General features: G+C 35.4%; 1 protein-coding gene across 1 annotated transcript; it reads right to left on the reverse strand.

Moving 5' to 3' along the window:
• Window positions 1-14,286: 14,286 nt before the first annotated feature.
• Window positions 14,287-16,670, reverse strand: LOC107914895 (chalcone synthase 1-like). The gene is made up of 2 exons (NM_001327119.1): window positions 16,493-16,670; window positions 14,287-15,499 (listed from the first exon to the last, which is right to left on the reverse strand). The coding sequence occupies exons 1-2, from the start codon at window positions 16,668-16,670 to the stop codon at window positions 14,508-14,510; spliced, it is 1,170 nt and encodes a 389-aa protein (NP_001314048.1). The 3' UTR covers window positions 14,287-14,507.
• Window positions 16,671-20,065: the final 3,395 nt, after the last annotated feature.

Consider the following 20,065-nt stretch of genomic DNA (forward strand, 5'->3'; position numbering starts at 1 on the left):
CTGAGGATAAGTGCTATCATGCATTGAGCAAAATTCCAGATCATCCAACGCAAATGCTCATTTTCTTTAGTTTACCTTCTTCTGCGCGATTGGAATGGGTCAGAGGATTTCTTGCTGACTATTAAAAATCATGGTTGTGTTGATGATATTTTGGAAACTTTTTGTGTTTGTAATATTTGGATGGTATAATGACATGATAGAATGTCATTACAATGTTGTAACTTTTTGATGTTGTAAAATTTTATAACATATGGATTATGACATATAAACTAATAAAATCATGTAACTTTTTGCTAATATATGAATATTATGTTTGAATGTGAAATATAATTCTCAAGTTATTTATTACTTCTAATATTTTATTTTTTTATTGTAGAATAATTAAATTACTTGTTTCACTAATGATATTTTAGCACATTAAATATGTATTGCACTGTAAAATAAATTAACCTTAGTTATTTAATATGATTATAATTATATTAACTTAATGACTATCATCATCACCATCCACTATTTAAAATTGGTTAATTGACTATTTTGGTGCTTTGGATAATTGTTATCTTGGTCTTCAAGCATTTTATTAATTAAAACTCAGTAGCGATTGGACTTTTACAATTTAGTCCATAAGCTTTAATTAACTAATTTCTTGGTTAAATTTCGAACTTTATTATATTTTCATATTAATTACATAAATATTTCTATTTTATATTTGGCTAAATATAAAATTGCTACTCAAACTTGTCCACTTTTCCCAAATTGGTACTTATGGTTTTTTTTGTCCCAAATTGGTAACCAAATTTTTTTTCTGTCAACTAAATCAGTACCCGAGTCTAACAACGTTAATTCTGAAAGAGGTGGCAGAATATAATTGTGATGTCATTTATTTTTTTGTCCCAACATCACGATGATGTCATTTATTTTTTACCCATTTTTTCTCTTCTATTTTATTCCTTTATTTTCCCGTTTTTCCCTTCCTTTTTATTCTTTCGCATTTCCCTTTTATTTTTTTCTTTTCTTTCCCAACCCTAGCCACCGCTAGCATGCACTACCGCTGGTCACCTTACTTCCACCCTGCTGCCATCACTGATCAAAGAAGCACCAAACGATCCACCTTTCATTTCTCTCTCTCGCTTCTTTTCCTCTTTTTTCTACTTTATTTTTTGCTTTTAAAGCCCCTAGTTGTCGCTTCATTGTTGCTGTTCTTCAACGTTGAACCAAGCCACCATCGTTGAATATTAGAACTTTATTATGGCTTTTCCTCAAGCTCGATTCGATATCACTAATAGAATTGAAAAGAAAAAATGTTTCCTTACTAAAAACAAAGTTAAAAAGCCTTATATGCCCAGGTTTAGGCCAATGATTTTCTAAGTTTTCCCTTCTGTCCCCGACTTAGGGCTTGGCCATAGCTTTCATGCAATCGAGAAAAGAGAAATACAGTAAGCGGAATGGCACCCGATACGAGCACCGATGTGAGACTTACCAGTCCTATAAGAAGTTTGATTGAATTAAAAATAAGCTTTTCATGGGCGGAGACTACCTTGAAGTTTGAAAATGTAAAAAAAGGGTTTTAGGTTTAGTCAAACAAACCCCCTCTTCAATTAGTTTTCTAGAGTGACAGAGCAACTCCCTTTGTTCAGTCAGTTCCAGCACCACAAAATTAGGTTTTTGTCTTTGTTTTTTAATTTCAAGAACCCAAAAACTCAAAAAAAGTCTTGGTTTTAATTTGCTTCTCATCATTTTCTTTTTTTGTTTGGTTTTGTGTTATTATGGATTGATGGATTTTGTTTGTTATGTAAACTTTTAGGGTTTTATTTGTAATGTTAATTTTCTAGTTTTTTTAAGGGATTGATGGGTGTTCTAAGCCTGGATTTTTTTTCTAATGGGTGTTCTAAGTCTGGATTTCAATTTGTATTCAAATCCTTGAAAACATGGAACAAAAACGAAATCAAAATCAGACGGGAAATGGATCAATAACCATAGACCATACAATTCCTTAATTGAAACATTAAACATCAAACTTCAAAAAGAAACAAAGAAAGAAAAAAAATTACAGAAAAAAGAAAGGAAAAAAATGCAGTAGCCAAAGAGGTGAAAGAATAGGATGGGAAAAACAAATTTCAAAGGAATAAAATAAAGAAAAAATAAATGAAAGAGTTTTTAAAAATATAAAATGAAATGGAAAATAATTATAGGGGAAAGATTTTTCATGCCAAATAGAGTGACACATGGCAACATGTGAGTGGCTAGTGCTGCCATGTCAACTAAAATTTAACGCCGTTAGGTTCGGGTACAAACTAGTTGATGAAAAAAAAGATCAGGTACCAATCTGAGAGAAGTGGACAAGTTCAAGTACTAATCTTATATTTTCCTTTTTATATTTACAGACTTGGTTCACTGAAATGAGATTTCTAAACCACATTATCTAACACAACTGAAAATTGAATCATTAAATTTTAAGTGTAAAATAGATTTTAAAACTTTAAATGAAATTAGATATTGAATTTATTTTAGATTTTAAGTTTAACTAGATTCTAGACTTAAATTAGTTTAAAAAGATTTGAGAATTTAAAAATTTATCTTAGTCATTTTTTAGTAAAATTTTAGGCCTATAGTTTTAAGATTTAGATTTAAAGTTTATATTTATAGTCCAATTAGATTTTAAGTTTATTAAGTTCAAATTTGATTTTTAGTTTAAATTGGATTTTTAGAATTATGTTTCATACTTTTAGATTTTAAGTTTTAGATTTAAATTTTTTAGATTTAGATTTTAGGTAAATTGATTTTTCTAGGTTCTAAAATTTAGGTTTTAAGTTAAATTTTAAGTTTTTATTAGCTTTTTTTTAAAAATATTTTTCGATAATTAGTTCGTTTAGAATTTAATGAGATTTTTAAATTTTAGTTGGATTGTTAGATGTTTATAACTTAATTAAATTTCAAGTTTATTTTTATTATTAGATTTTTTTTAGTTCAATTTAGGTATTAAACTAAGCTTTTTAATTAGAAGGCTAGATTTAAATTAGATTAGATTCTAAAGTTTGATTGTAACACCTCAAACCTGGCATGGACATTATGGCCGAATCTGGCAATGTCACATGATAGTGTGTTTGAAAACCGATGCTCGTGTTGAAAAATTGTAACTTTGCTTAAAACATTTTCCGTTTAGATCTCATCATTATCTTTTATTAATCTTAAAATAGTGATTTTTATTCAGTCGTTAGTTTGCAAAATGTTATATGTTGCGGAAGCTTTTTAAAACAGTTTGTATCCTTGTGGGTATTTTGCTAAAACACATGCATTTTTTTAAAAAACCCGTGTTTTATCGACCTCTAGCAGATATAAAACATAAAGCAGTATAAAATCAAAATTTTAAGCAAAAACTCATAGCGGTAATTATTTTTAAAAAAAACCTAATTAAATACGAAACAGTAAAAATGAGTCGTGTGGCCACAGCTGAGTCCTTTGCCGCTCCGATCCTCCTAAGTCTGGGGATTACCTGAACATATCAATCTAAAGGGTGAGTTTATAAAAACTCAGTGTGTAATCCCCGCATAAAAAAGCAGACAGTTTGAAATCATAGTTTGGGCCTAAGCCCATTTCGGTAATAGTTTTAGTTTCAGTTAGGGCCTTAGCGCAATACAATACAGAAGCAGTCATGCATTTGGGCCTTGACCCATAACAATATCAATACTCAGTATAGTAACAGATATGCAGTATCAAATCTTACCCAGCAAACCTCTACACTCCAACTCAATCCAACCCTACACTCTATGTGGGGATATAATCAACCCACCCATCCCTACACTCCAAGTAGCACTGAATGCAGCACTAGACAATAGTTTGTAGCTAAGATGCCAGTAATTTAGGCTCGAGGCCTTTCAGTACACTTCCTCCGAACAATATAACCCCACCCCAATGCAATGCAATATACATATATGACATGCTAAAACATAATATCATGCATAAATTTAGGACATACAGTATCAAACTAGTGGGACATCATCATGCTTAATAACTTGCATAATCGTATCCGTCATACAGTCATTTCAGTCAATTAGGGGTTTAAGTAAGCTTACCAACCCTACAGTAGGTCTACAGCCGGCTCGGGTGACCCGTGCAACCTTAGCAGTCAAACAGTGAAAATGGGCCCACATCCCATGTTGCATGCCCATGTGGGCCCACACAGCTTAAAATGGCCTTGGCCATGTGGATCACACGGCCTAGCGCCAATATTCTCACATGCTCGTGTGGTTCCCTCATGTGGGGCCCACGCACCCGTGCGGCCCACAGGGCCTAATTCGGCCCGACCCATGAATCGTACACGGCTAGCCTCGTCGATCACACGCCTATGTTCAATCATACGGTCTACCACACAAGCGGTCCCACGCTCGTGTGGTGTCATCAGTCCCATTTTTTTAGTTTTTTCACCGACTAGCGTTTTTAGTGATATGATTACACACTTGGTACGGTTTTTGGTACACACATGCTTCTGAGACAAAAAGCACATAATCAATGACAATTCCATGTCCAAAATTAGTTGTGCTTAAAACTAGTACCATTAAACCAACAATAATCAAACTCTAATTATGTTGCTTACCCCTATTACTCCAAAAGATGTAGCCTACGATTTCGAAAGTAGACAAAGTTCGTTGCGATTTGCTATTGCCAAAACACAATTCGACACCACAGAGTGTTAGGAACTTAAAAATATTAGCAAATAAAACTTCTCCAAAACATTTGAGGCATAACTTCTCCCCATTACCAAAAGACTTACCAACCAAATGCAACCTACGTTGAACCGAAATATCAACTTAAGGGAGAAGTCGACAGAAAAGGGAGAATGAGGGGGAGTCAAGTATTCGGCCAAGGGAAAACAAAGAAGAACCAATGCCAATTTTCCCTTCTCAGAGAGAAACCGCAAATTAAGAGTGAAGAAAGAACAAGAATTCGGTAAAGGTCTTAGGGGAAAAGAGAGAAACTGAGGCGAGTAAACCAACGAATCGATAGGGACAGAAAATAGAAAATCGGCAGCACAAGGGTGTTGTTTGGGAAATCAACCGGCGGCAAAGGGAGGTGTTTAGGGAGCAAATAATTTGGCAGAAAAAAAAAAGACTAAGAGAAATGGAGAGAAAGCCAATCTCAAGCCGAAATTTTAAGAGAAGAGGACAAAAAAAGGTATTCAAATTCGGCACCAACTCCCATCATATCTCTAAAACTTCTCCTCAAAATCCTCATTACTAATTCCCTCAACAACTTAAACCAACCTTCATTCAAACACTTCAAAATTTCGGCTGGACCAAAATACCTACCCGACACAAGCAATAAAATAAAACACTTCCTTGCACACACTAGAACTCGAACTCAAGACCTCCAATACTTTTCCACTCCACTTAACCACTAGATCAGCAGGCCTATTCTGTCATATTTTACCTATTTTTAATCAAAAGCCTACTGAACAAGAGCAATGCTGTATTTAAATAAAAGCACAAAATTCTGCTCAAGTCAAGGCTTGAACCTAAGAGTTCTCAGATACACCCAAGGCACTTAACCACTAAAGCAGACAGTCAATTGTGTCACAAACATACAAAAATAAATATAAGGGATTTTTGGGGCGTTACAACTCTACCGCTCTAAAAGAAAATTTCGACCTCGAAATTTTACCTGATCAGAACAGATGAGGATACTACCAACACATTGCATCCTCAGACTCCCACGTGGCCTCCTCAATGTTATGGTTACGCCAAAGAACCTTAACCAATGGGATGGATTTTCTTCTTAGAACATTTATATCTCGCTCCAATATCAGATCTGGCTACTCCTCAAAGGTTAGATCTAGCCTAACCTCGATTTCTTCAACAGAACAATTTGCATGGGATGAGAGTGGTAGCGCCTCAACATAGAGACGTAGAACAAGTCATGAATCTGATCTAACTTTGGAGGTAACTTCAAGTGGTAGGCAACCGGTTCCACACGTTTCAGTATGCGGTTAGGCCCAATAAACTTAGAGCTCAACTTGCCCTTACGACCAAACCTTAATACCTTCTTCCATGGCGACACCTTGAGAAAAACGAAGTTTCCCACAAAATACTCAACCTCTCGATGCTTCAGGTCGATGTAGGAATCCTGCCTATCATATGCCGCTTTCAGTCGATCTCGAACCAGTCTAACTTTATCCTCAGTATCAGAAACTAGTTAAGGACCCAGAACACACCGCTCGCCCAACTCAATCCAACATGAAGGTGTGCGACTCCTACGACCATATAATGCACCGTCTGGTGAACTCTGAATGCTAGACTGATAGTTATTGTTATAAGGAAACCCTCTAGTGGCAAGTAATCCTCCCAACTGCCTCAGAAGTCAATCACACAATTTCTTAACATATCCTCCAGTATCTGAATTACCCTTTCTGACTGACCGTCAGTCTGAGGACGGAACGCAATACTGAAGTCCAATCTTGTACCCAGAGCTTCATGTGGCTTCTTCTAAAATCGAGACGTGAAGCAAGGATTCCAATCAGATATTATCGAAACCAGTACCCCATGCAGTTTCACTATCTTAGACACATACAATTTAGCTATCTTCTGCAGAGAGTAGTCAGTATGAACCGATATGAAGTGGGCAGACTTGGTTAATCGATCCATGATGACCCATACAGAACCCTTCTTAGTAGGTGTGAGAGGTATCCCACTAACGAAGTCTATAGTCACTCTCTCCCACTTCCAAGGCGGAATCTTGACTGGCTGCAACAAAACCGAAGGTGACTGATACTCAGCCTAAACCTGCTGGCAAGTTAGACACTCAGCCACAAATTCGGTAACTTCTCGCTTAAGACTTGGCCACCAATATAACTCACGAAGGTCGCAGTACATCTTATTTCTGCCAAGATGTATAGCATAAGGGCTACTATGCACCTCTCGCAGTATAGACTGCTTCAATTCAGTATCTCTCGGTACATAAATTCTCTCACGAACAGAGTACCCCTTCGCTATTCAGTCCAAAATTCTCGGTATTCACACTTTCAACTTATCGAAAACGAAGACCCAATGACTCATCCTCTATCTGTTTACCCTTAATCTTCTCTATCCACGTCGGTTTAACTTGAAGTTCGGCCAACAAACTACCATTATCAAATAAACTGTGGCGAGCAAACATCATCCTCAAGTCAGTTATAGCTCTACGGCTCAGTGTGTCAGCCACTAGATTAGCCTTACCAGGGTGGTTTTCAATAGTACAGTCGTAATCCTTAAGCAGCTCAATCCATCTACGTTGCCTAAGATTCAGCTCATTCTGAGTGAGGAAGTACTTGAGGCTATTGTGATCGGTGTAAATGATACACTTCTCACCATACAGATAATGCCTCTAGATTTTCAGTGCAAATACCATCACGGCCAACTCCAAATCATGCGTTGGATAATTCGACTCATGGGTCTTAAGCTGACGAGATGCATATGCTACCACTTTACCCTCTTCCATCAGCACACATCCTAAACTGACATGTGACGCATCGTTGTACAGAGTAAACTCCTTTCTAGAATCTGGCTGTATTAGAATAGAGGTCTCCGATAGTATAATCTTGAGCTTCTCAAAGCTCTCTTACTGCACATCAGTCCAGTTAAATGGCACACCCTTACATGGCAGCTTAGTTAAGGGTGCGGAAATCAAAGAAAACCCCTCCACAAATCGTTGATAATACCCTACTAGTCTAAAAAAACTACAGATCTTAGATACAGTCTTAGGCTGCTTCCAATCCAAAACAACCTCAATCTTTCAAGGATCGACTCTAATCCCCTCAGCAGAAACTACATGTCCCAAAAATGCTGGAACACTCGGTTCATCAGATCTATAAAAGCTGTTGGTCCATTCGTCAATCCAAAAGGCATCACTAGGAACTCATAATGACCGTACCGAGTCCTAAATGTTGTCTTGTACACATCAGTCTCCTTAACCCTCAACTGATGATATCCCGATCGAAGGTCAATCTTGGAGAAAACTGAAGCACCTCAAAACTGACCAAACAGATCGTCTATCCTCGGTAGAGGGTACTTATTCTTAATGGTCAACTTATTTAGTTACCGGTAGTCAATACACATACGCATGGATTCATCTTTCTTTTTCAGGAACAGAACTGGTCCTCTCCACGGAGGCATACTAGGGTGGATGAACCCACGATCTAGTAGCTCTTGAATATTTGACTTAAGCATTACAAGCTCTTTCGGTGCCATTCTATAAGGGGAGATGGACACCAGAGCTGTACTAGGAAGGAGCTCAATCCCAAACTCTACTTCACGATTCGGAGGTAACCCAGGTAGCTCTTCAGGAAAAACGTCTGGAAACTCCTTAACTGTCCTGATATCCTTAATTGAAGAATCCCCAAAATCTAAAACACTAATGTAAGCTAGAAATCACATTCGATAAGTAGTTCTGGCGCTCCCCAATTATGACTACCTTGCTGTCTTCCATAGTTCTCAGTACAACCCTTTTCGTAGCACAATCTAAGCTCACTCGGTGTTTAACCAAGCAGCCCATTCCCAGTATCAGATCAAATTCCCCAAAAGGCAGTTTCATCATATCAACAAAAAAGATAACTCCTTGAACCTCTAGAGGAATATCTCTAAACAGTTTGTTAACCCTTACTGACTGCCCCAACGGACTCAGTAGAGCGACCTCACTCATAGTGCTCTCAACCAGTATACCCATATTTTCAGATACAGTACAAGCTATATAGGAGTGAGTGGATCCTAAATCTATCAGTGCAATATATGGTACATTATAAATAAAGAATGTACCCGTAATGACGTCCAGAGTATCTCCATCCTCTTAACGACGAGCAGCATAAACAAGAGTCGGCTACCTCGCCTCAGTATGTCTAACACCTTTGTCCGGTGCTCTTTGACCACGGCCCAAACCATTACTACCTCTGGCCTAACCCTTGCCTCTCGGTGGCTGATAAATTGCTCTTGGTGGCTGTGCAGTATTATTACCCAGATCTTGCATCTGATCGAACCTCCATAGACACTCTCTAATACGGTGCTCTAGTGAACTGCACCTCAAACATGCCTCAGTTTTTTTCCAACACTCACTCTAATGGCGCCTACCACAGTCAATACACAGCGACTGTCCAGTAGCAGTAATGGGAGCCCCAACTCTGATCGGCTCATCAACTCTGGCCTTTTTCTTAGGCCTTAGAATGGAACTCGAGGGCTTCAAATACCTCTTATTCCTACCTCTTTCTCAGTTTTGGTGCTCAGCGCGCTTTACTTCCTCAGTGATCTTTGCCTTATCAACCAATGCAGTAAAGTCTCGCTCCCTCTGTGGAGCTATCAGAACCCTCAGATTATCCCGGAGGCCATCTTCGAAGTGAACACATCGCACATACTCATTCGCCACCATACGACGCGCATAGCGGCTCAGTCATAAAAACTCAGCTTCATACTCGTCCACTGATCTATCCCCCTAAGTCAATTTAAGAACTCTCTCCTACGGGAATCCACATAATTGGCCCCAACATACTTCCCCTAGAAAGCGATTTGAAAGAACTCCCAGGTCAGTCGATCGGGCTGAGTGCCCTCATTAACAGTGGGCTACCACTGATATACCTCATCACGTAGTAGCGAGACAACACCCTTTAATTTCTACTCAAGAGTGCAGTCCAGATCATCCATAATCCTCTCTGTGGCCTCTATCCAGTACTCGGCCACATTAGGGGCAACTCCAGCAATACCCCTAAAAAGCTCAGCTCCATTAGATTGGAGTCGTGCCATAATTGACCCACGGCCTCCAGCTCTATTATTGGGCCCAACGACCCTCTTTAAAATCTTTAACATGACTTGGGATAATGCATCGTCCCCAGTCACTCGATCATGAGACCCAATCTCAGTCACAGGTGAAGTCGGTGTCTCACTAGTTTCTAAATTAGGCAAATTACCAGATGACGAAAACCCAGCTCGAACACCTCTACGGCCTCTATCACGACCTCTTATACCCCGTCTGCGAGTACCTCTTGTGCTCATTGTCTATTTGCGTTTAATCTATATTAACAATTTTATGCATCAATTTACAATTTCAATATTTATTAACAGATATCTTATGAGAGGCAATATCAGAAGTGTAAAGTTTGTTTTCGCCCAACGCAGTGTCTATCATTGTCTATCGGTTTTACTACAGTATTAGTATACACTAACTTGAGTGTTTTCCGTACAATCTACCTATAGTATTCTTAGTTTGTACTATCTATAGTAGTTTCAGTATCAAGTTAATTTCAGTTTAAAACACATAAAGGCTTTAGAGAACTTACAAGATCGGCATCGGAGACTCGGTGTACCATACATTCAGTAAAAATGTCAAATCATTCAGAGATCAGTACTTTAAAAACCAAATTTTAAAACTCAAATCCACAGTCGAGTTTTGTAACTTGGCTCTAATACCACTAAACGTAACACCCCAAACCTGGCCTAAACATTATGGCCGAATCTGGCGATGTCACATGACAGTGTGTTTGAAAATCGATACTCGTGTTGAAAATCGTAACTTTGCCTAAAACATTTTTTGTTTAGATCTCATCGTTACCTTTTATTAGTCCTAAAATAGTGATTTTTATACAGTCGTTAGTTTGAAAATTGTTATATGTTGCGGAAGCTTTTTAAAACAGTTTGTGTCCTTGTGGGTATTTTGCTAAAACACATGCATTTCTTTTAAAAACCCGTGTTTTATCTACCTCTAGCAGATATAAAACACATGGCAGTATAAAATCCAAACTTTAAGCAAAAACTCATAGCGATTATTATTACAGAAAAATACCCCAAATAAAGCTTTTAAAAAATAAACCTAATTAAATACAAAACAGTAAAAAGGAGTCGTGTAGCCACAGCTAAGTCCTCTACCGCTCCGATCCTCCTAAGTCTAGGGATTACCTGAGCAGATAAATCAGTGTGTAATCCTCGCATAAACAAGCAGATAGTTTGCAATCATAGTCTGGGCCTAAGCCCATTTCGATAACAGTTTCAGTTATGGCCTTAGCCCATTACAATACAGAAGCAATCATGTATTTGGGCCTTGACCCATAATAGTATCAATACTCAGTACAGTAACAGATATACAGTATCAAATCCTACCCAGCCAGCCTTTACACTCCAACGCCGTCCAACCCTACACTCCATGTGGGGATATAATCAACCCACCCATCTCTACACTCCAAGTAGCACCGAATGTAGCACTGACAATAGTTTGCAGCTGAGCTGCAGTAATTTAGGCTCGATGCCTTTCAGTACACTTCTTCCGAACAATATAACCCCACCCCAATACAATGAAATATACATATATGACATGCTAAAACATAATATCATGCATAAATTCAAGGCATACAGTATCAAACCAGTGGGACATCATCATGCTTAATAACATGTATAATCGTATCTGTCATACAGTCATTTCAGTCAATTAGGGTTTAGGTAAGCTTACCAACCCTATAGTAGGTCCACAGTCGGCTCGAGCAACCCATGCAACCTTAGCAGTCAAACAGTAAAAATGGGCCCACGACCCATGTTGCATGCCCATGTGGGCCCACACAGCTTAAAATGGCCTTGGACATGTGGTTCACACGGCCTAGCCCCAATATTTCCACACGCTCGTGTGGTTCTCCCGTGTGGCTCACACGACCCAATTCAGCCCGGCCCATGAATCGTACATGGCTAGCCTCGTCGATCACACGCCCATGTTCAATCATACAGCCTACCACACGAGCGGTCTCACGCTCGTGTAGCGTCGTTAGTCCTATTTTTTCAGTTTTTTACCGACTATCATTTTTAGTGATGTGATTACACACTTGGTATGGTTTTTGGTATGCACACGCTTCTGAGACAAAAAAACACCTAATTAATGACAATTCCATGTCCAAAATCAGACGCGCTTAAAACTAATACCATTAAACCAACAATAACCAAACTCTAATTATGTTATTTACCTTTATCGCTCCAAAAGATGTAGCCTACGATTCCGAAAGTAGACCAAGTTTGTTGCAATTTTTTTTGCCAAAACACAATTTGACACCATAGAGTGTTAGGAACTTAATAATATTATCAAATAAAACTTTTCCAAAATATTTGAGGCATAACTTCTCCCCCTTACCAAAAGACTTACAAACCAAATACAGCCCACGTTAAACCGGAATATCAACTTAAGGGAGAAGTCTACAGAAAAGGGAGAATGAGGGGGAGTCAAGTATTTGGCCAAGGGAAAATAGAGAAGAACCAACGCCAATTTTCCCTTCTCAAAGAGAAACCGCAAATTAAGAGTGAAGAAAGAACAAGAATTCGGCAAAGGTTTTAGGGGAAAAGAGAGAAAATGATGCGAGTAAACCAACGAAAGAAAACGAATTGGTAGGGAGAGGAAATAAAAAATCAAAAGCACAAGGGTGGTGTTTGGGAAAGAAACCGATGGCAAAGGGAGGAGTTTGGGGAGTAAATAATTTGGCAAAAAAAACAAGGCTAAGAGAAAATGGAGAGAAAGCTAATCCAAAGCCGAAATTTTGAGAGAAGAGGAAAAAAAAGGTATTCAAATTCGGTACCAACTCTCATCATATCCCTAAAACTTCTCCTCAAAATCCTCACTACTAACCCACCATAATTCCCTCAACAACCGAAATCGACCCTCATTCAAACACTTCAGAATTTTGGCTGGACCAAAATACCTACCCGACACAAGCAATAAAATAAAACACTCCATTGAACACACCAAGACTCAAACTCAAGACCTCCAAGACTTTGCCACTCCACTTAACCACTAGACCAGCAATCTCATTCTATCATATTTACCCACTTTTAATCAAAAGCCTACTGAACAAGAGCAATGCTATATTTAAATAAAAGCAAAAAGTTCTGCTCAAGTCAAAGCTTGAACCTAAGACTTCTCAGACACACCCAAGGCACTTAACCACTAAAACAGACAGTCAATTGTGTCACAAACATACGAAAATAAATATAAGGGATTGTTTGGGCGTTACATTGATAAATAAGGTGCAACTAGGTTTAGAATTTTATGTTTAATTAGATTTAAGTTTTAAAATTAAACATTTGAGTTTAACTAGATTTTAGGAATGCTTTATAGTAGATTGTTTAGATTGGAGTGAAAGATAGGAATTTAGTTTTGGAAACCGTAGATACCAAAGCATGTAAGATTATCTTTAGAAGACAATGTAGGTTTTTTAACCTTCTCTATATGTAACTGTACTTCCAAACTTAGATTTGGTTATGATACCGAATTGTAGTTTTAAGATTAATTCCTTAGATTTATCTTAGGATTAGTCTTGAGATTTCGATCGATAGGTAGTTAACCGGCCTAGCTCACATGGTTAGTGGTGAATCTACTCCATTAGTTTTCTATGTCTAGCTTGCTAGGTCCTAAGTCTAGCACGTTATGAGAATATAAATGCTTATCAAATTTGTTCAAATGATCATATGAAAAACTAGTATTTAAGATTGAAATATGTAGATTTAGAGAAATTATGTGATATTGATATGAAAGGAAGTAAATACACATTGTACCTTTCTTCCCTTAATCAATGTTGTCTCATTAGGTTTTTTTGGTAAGATTTTTAATGAGGCAACATGTTATGTGTATTATAGATATGTGTATTATTTTTCCTTCATTAAGAATTTTTTCCCACAAAGTTTTTATCTTATTAAAATTTTAACAATGCACATTATCTATTAATAGATGCTCTCCCTTGGGGAGAGGATGATGAATATTTTATTATTATAAAGTGGATGTCCATATAAAAAATTTGATGTACTTTAAGACACTAATATTTAATAGGAATAAAATTTTAGATCATTCATATTTCTTATATACATAAATATTGATTTTAAAGAAGTATTATAAATATCCCTCCTTAAATTATCCTATTTTCTAATTCTGTTGCTTACTATGTTTTATATTTTATAGCAAGTTTGAGTTTTTACCCCAAACTCAATAAATACATTGGCAAAAATTAGCTCAAGAATCATCTAACAACCTAATCATGTTAGCCCAAAACAATAAATATAGCCCACCCAAAATTTAGGACAACCGTAGCATCTAGTTGGCTTCCCTACTTTGTACCTTATGCAAACAAAGGAGTGGACTTAGTAGGAATAATAATTCACGTGTAAAAAAAAAATTAAAAACATTTTATGGGAAAATAATACAACTGTTAGCATAAGGATCCATAGGAGATTTTTTTTATTTAATAGTAAGTATAGATAGATTAATAGACTGTGATATTAACAGAAGCTAATTTTGTTTTTGGTAGAATAGTTTGCAAAGGAACTTATTATTGCCATAAATTTAATATAAGTTGGTACATGAATTGAATAGGCGTTAAGCTTCCCGCCCACACCATCAAAGTGTTCTAGTCTTTAACAATAAACACACAAATTCATAGGATTTAAATAATCTAAAAAAGGAAAAAAGAAGAAGATAAAACTGCAAGCCAAGTGGAGCACGACCAATTACTTAAAAGGCATGTTTGTTTAACTTTAAGCAGCAACACTATGGAGCACAACAGTCTCAACAGTGAGGCCAGGTCCGAACCCAAAGAGCACTCCCCACTCCAGTCCTTCTCCTGTTGTCTGAAGTCCATCTTCCCTTGATTTCTTCCTCATCTCATCCAAAATGAATAAAACACAAGCACTTGACATGTTACCATACTCTGAAAGAACGTGCCTTGTGGCTCGTAGCTTCTCTGGCTTCAGTGCTAACTTGGCTTCTACCTGGTCCAATATTGCTGGACCACCTGGATGAGCAATCCAAAAAAGGGAGTTCCAATCGGATATGCCCAATGGTTGAAATGCTTCTACCAGGCTCTTCTCTATATTCTTCGAAATAAGCCCCGGAACATCCTTAAGAAGGTGAAATGTAAGCCCAACTTCACGAAGGTGACCATCAATTGCACCATCACTATCTGGCAAGATCGTTTGGGCTACTGAGACTATTTCAAACATGGGCTTCTCGATTTCGGGCATGGGGTCTGCCCCGATTATAACAGCTGCGGCACCATCACCAAACAATGCTTGGCCCACTAGACTGTCTAGGTGAGTGTCACTAGGTCCACGGAAGGTAACAGCAGTAATCTCCGAGCACACAACAAGTACACGAGCACCTTTGTTGTTCTCAGCTAAGTCCTTAGCCACTCGGAGCACCGTCCCCCCTGCGAAGCAACCTTGTTGGTACATCATGAGGCGCTTAACGGAGGGGCGGAGGCCCAAAAGCTTGGTGAGCTGGTAGTCAGCCCCAGGCATGTCCACACCACTAGTGGTGCAAAAGACAAGGTGGGTGATCTTGGACTTGGGCTGGCCCCACTCCTTAATGGCCTTGGTGGCTGCTTCTTTGCCTAGCTTTGGCACCTCAACTACCACCATATCTTGCCTAGCATCCAGTGAAGGAGCCATGTATTCACATACATTGGGATTCTCTTTCAAAATCTCTTCTGTAAGGTACATGTATCGCTTCTTGATCATCGATTTTTCACCTAAATAATCAAACACAATAAACTTACTTTTAATTCTCCCAACTTAGCATATAAGAGTGTTTTAACTGATTTTTTATCCAACTTCACTAGATATGGAAAATATCAGTTTAGGTCCCCCCTTCAAATTCTCTGTCTCATAAAAGCTTCAATCGTCGGAAACTTTTAGGTGGGTCATGGGCGGAAATAATGGAGTCTTAAGACCTTTATAAGATTCTCTTCTAATAGTTTATTTAATAGTTTGTCTGACAAATATATTTATTTTAAAAAATATTATAAATATTAGACTATGCAGATTTATAATTTGAATAAAAAATTTATTTAAAAGTATATTTATAAAAAAATTTTAAAAATTATAATTGAAATGATAAAATTATTTTTTAAAAATTATAGAGTTATAAATTAAAATTTCATAAAAATACTATAATATAAAATATGAAAGACAAAATAATTTCAAATTAACATTTATTATTGGTCCAAACAATTAATATTTATATTCTTTAGTATAATACTTGGAACTATCCATAATCCTTTCCAATATTTAAATATGAGGATAAATATATAGTATTGTAAAAAAATTAAAAAAAGTATAAACTAGAACATCTAACAACTTACTAATATTTGGAAAAAAAAACTTATTAATTCACTAGTATAAATTTCAAACTTCTGTTGGTAGAAAACGTGAAACTAAGGTTTGAGACAAATTAAGTCTGTGGAATTATATGATTTAAATAAATGTGCTTTACAAGAAATGAACCTAACAAACTTCAATCTAGTTTTCTTGGAACCAGAAAAGAACTTTAATCTATTTTCAAGTCATACTATATACGTAGCTAACTTCTTTTCCATTAAAGTATTTGCATGAAAATGATATGAACCATGCACATCTATCTTTCCCCTCTTTTATTTTCATGGCCGAATTATGTATGAAACACAAAATCACCTTAAGTTTGTATATAAGGTAATTTAGCTTTTAGATCAAAGTAAAAAACTTACACATGCGCTTGAACTTCTCTTTCAACTCGGTCTTGTGCTCACTATTTGTGATACGGAAATAGTAGTCAGGGTATGTGCTCTGATCAACACAATTAGGCGGGGTTGATGTGCCGATGGCCAACACGGTGGCAGGGCCTTGGGCACGTTGAGCCTTACGAACTTCTTCCACGGTCACCATTCTTTTTCGGATGATCAGAAACAGCCAATGGTGGTGGGTGTGGAGTTGGACTGTTGGACTAAGCTGCTATGCTATGAATGGTAAAAAGGAACAGAAGGTGTTGTTGACAGTCCAGAGTTTGGGCCTATAAATAAGATATAGGAGCTTGGGAGGGGGTAGTTGAGAGTCACGTGGTTGAGCAGAGCCAAGTCCACCTGGCTAGTTGTTAAGACTGGGTGGCACGTGACTTTGGTGCATCCATCTAATTCTAGCCTCCACTCTTCTACCTCTCCATCCTATCCTCCACATTTCTGTTGGTTTTCACTACAAATGTTTATGGGCAGAGTTGAGTGCGAGTTGAGTACATGTTATTAATATATATATTTTATGTTTATTCAAACTTGATCTAATTTAAATTATGAGTTTAAAATTTTATCCAATTCATTCATATTTGTAAATGGTTAATGGAACCCATTTTAGGTTTACTTATATTATTTTTAAAAAAATTTAAATAAATATTTATATTAATTTTAATTAAATATTTAATTATTTTATATATAGTCACCTTAATAATTTATAATGTTTATATAATACTACTATAAATTTAATTTTTATGTATTATAAATTACATAATATATTAAAATAACATAACATAAAATATTACTAACTTAAAAACGGGTCAAACTAAATTAAATTCAGACCTTAAATATTCAGGTCTAAGTCTTTTTCTAAGTTAATTTTTTAAACCTAATATTTTAAACCCTCACACAAATTTAAACCAACATTCGAATTTCAACAAATAAACCTACTCATTAACAATTACAGATTTCACTTACCGCTTCATCATTTAAAACCTCATTTCTACCATATATAAGGACTGCACCACGTTCCCTCACATCTGTCCGTACATTTCAACTAATTCTTCTAACTATTAAATATATTTTTATTATATATTTTTAATATTTTAATATAATTTAGATGGTCAAACCAACTTAAAAAATGGTCTAAAATTGAGATGGTTTGAAAATAAAATTATGCTCCCTAGGTTTTAGGTAAAATAAAAATTATTTAAAATATGAATTAAGCTTGGATTCAAATATTATATATATTTTGTTAAAATAAAGATATTTTATATAACATAACTAAAAGTACATCTAATATGTAATATTTATGATTATATAATGAAATAATATTTGATATATTGTCAGTGGAGTTTTTAGATTCCATAAGTAGGGTTAAGAGATTGACAAGTGTCCTATAGGGGTATAGTAAAATATATTTTAAAAAATAAATATTTTAAAAAAAGAGACATGACAATTTTTTAAAACTACTAGTAGAATAAAAAAAATTACATTGTTAGTGTACCAAATACTAAACCCTTATATAATATGAATGTTATAAATTAATTTTATTTTTTTGAAAGTAACATAATTAATATTATAATATATGAAAATTCTTGTCATAACCTGAAAACCGGGTTAGAAGAAATTGAGTTAGTGAAACCAAGACTGGTCACGTCGTGATTTTTAGTTATGATTGTGGAAGTGTTATCAAGTAAATTGATTTGTTTTAGTGGATAAGTGCTTTGGATATATGTTTGAGGTCTTGTGTTCAAATTGTTTTTTTATTTATTTATTTTTCTATTTTTGTTCTTATTTCTATCACAGCATATCTTATTTATATTTAATTTTTGCTCAATTGTTAATAAGAATGAGTTTGTTAGTTTTGTGGTAGTACTTCAACTTATTTTTTGGTATTGTATTCAAATCCTTGTGCGCGTGAAATGAAAATATTTTTGCTCCTATTTACTGTGCCGTTATTTTGTCAAAAAATTAGTTAAATTTATATTTTAAGGAAAAATATGATAAATTAGAATTTTGTTTTATTATATTATATTTTATCTTTAAATTTTGAAAAAAAATTGGTTTCCAAAAGTATCTTTCACCTTCTCACGTTACTCTACCACACCCCCCACTTTTGCCTTTTGCCTTTTGTTTTTATTTTATTTTATTTATTATTATTTTATTTCTCTTTCTATTCTATTCTCCCTAATTCCCACGTTTTGCTCCTTGTTTCTATTTCTATTTCTTTTACATTTTTCTTTTGTTGTTCCTTCTTTGTTTTGTTTTTGTTACATATATTGTAACTATCTAAAAGTCAGAAGTGTAGGGTAACGTACTTCAGGGATCCCGTTTCTGTGAATTGAGTTTATAATTAATTTCATTAAATACTTTTTTAGAATTTGCCTTAGGAGGGAATTGTGTGATAGTTAGATAATTCTAAGTATTAAGTGTTTGATTAAAGTAGGGGAATTAAATCCAATAAGTGATAAAAATAAGAATTTAAATTAAATTATAAGGTGGATCAATATCAAGGGACTTATTAAGTAAATAAGCCATTAATTATATTAGTGTATGATGGTGGACGGTTTTAATCTATTTTATTAGTATTTTACATCTGTGTTATGTTAGAATATTAGTTAAGTTAAAAATTAATATGAAAGGTTATATTTTATTAATAAAAATAGATGAGAGATATAGTTAGTGGGGAGAAGAAAATTAAGCAATAGTTTTTTTTTCTTCTTTTCGAAACCATAAGGAAAGGGAAGAAGGGGTTGTTCGGCCAAGAAGCTATAACGCATGTTTAAATTGGTAAGTGAAATTTGGTTATTTTTGCATGAAATTTATGTTTTCTATGTTTTAATGTTATGAGTTAGTTTCCATGTTGAAATTTTGAGAGTGAATGAAAATTATGGAAGTTACAATGGATGAGAAATTTAAAGGTTTGGTGTTATTTTGTTGAATTTTAAAAGTTCTTGAGGTGATGATTAAAGTATAAGTCTTGTAGGCTAATTTGGTCAAATTGTGTGGTGATTTTTGTTGATAATAATTTCTAAGGACTTAAAATTTGTAAATTCAAAATAACATGGTTTAAGTTGTGATTTTTAGTAGTTAAATGAATGCTGGAAAATAGTTTATATTTTTTGAATGCAAAGATGTGAAATTTGTTCATAGGGGTTAAATGTTTGAGTATAAATATTCTTGGTGGTTGGATTATTAAATTTAAATTATTGTCTTTAGATAAAAAATCAGAATGGATCAATAGCTAATCACAGAAAGGAAAAGGCTATCGCGTGATTGTTTTCGATTTTAGTATCTTCCGTAATTCTATAAGTTCATAATCTTGAATTTAACCTTTTTATCTGTTTATTTAATTATTAATAGATGTTATTTAAATACTTGATATGCAATATTATGTTTATATTTGAATGAAGATGATATTCAATGAATGAGGAAATTGTGTAGTGAAATAATAACAATTTATTGGTTAATCCAACTAGAGCTGGCCTCATTATTTAATTTTTCGATTCATTCGACTAGCGCTCGGCGCAAATCCCGTTGGTATATCCAACTAGA

Source organism: Gossypium hirsutum, chromosome D10, assembly GCF_007990345.1.
Source record: "Gossypium hirsutum isolate 1008001.06 chromosome D10, Gossypium_hirsutum_v2.1, whole genome shotgun sequence".
Taxonomy (NCBI): domain Eukaryota; kingdom Viridiplantae; phylum Streptophyta; class Magnoliopsida; order Malvales; family Malvaceae; genus Gossypium; species Gossypium hirsutum.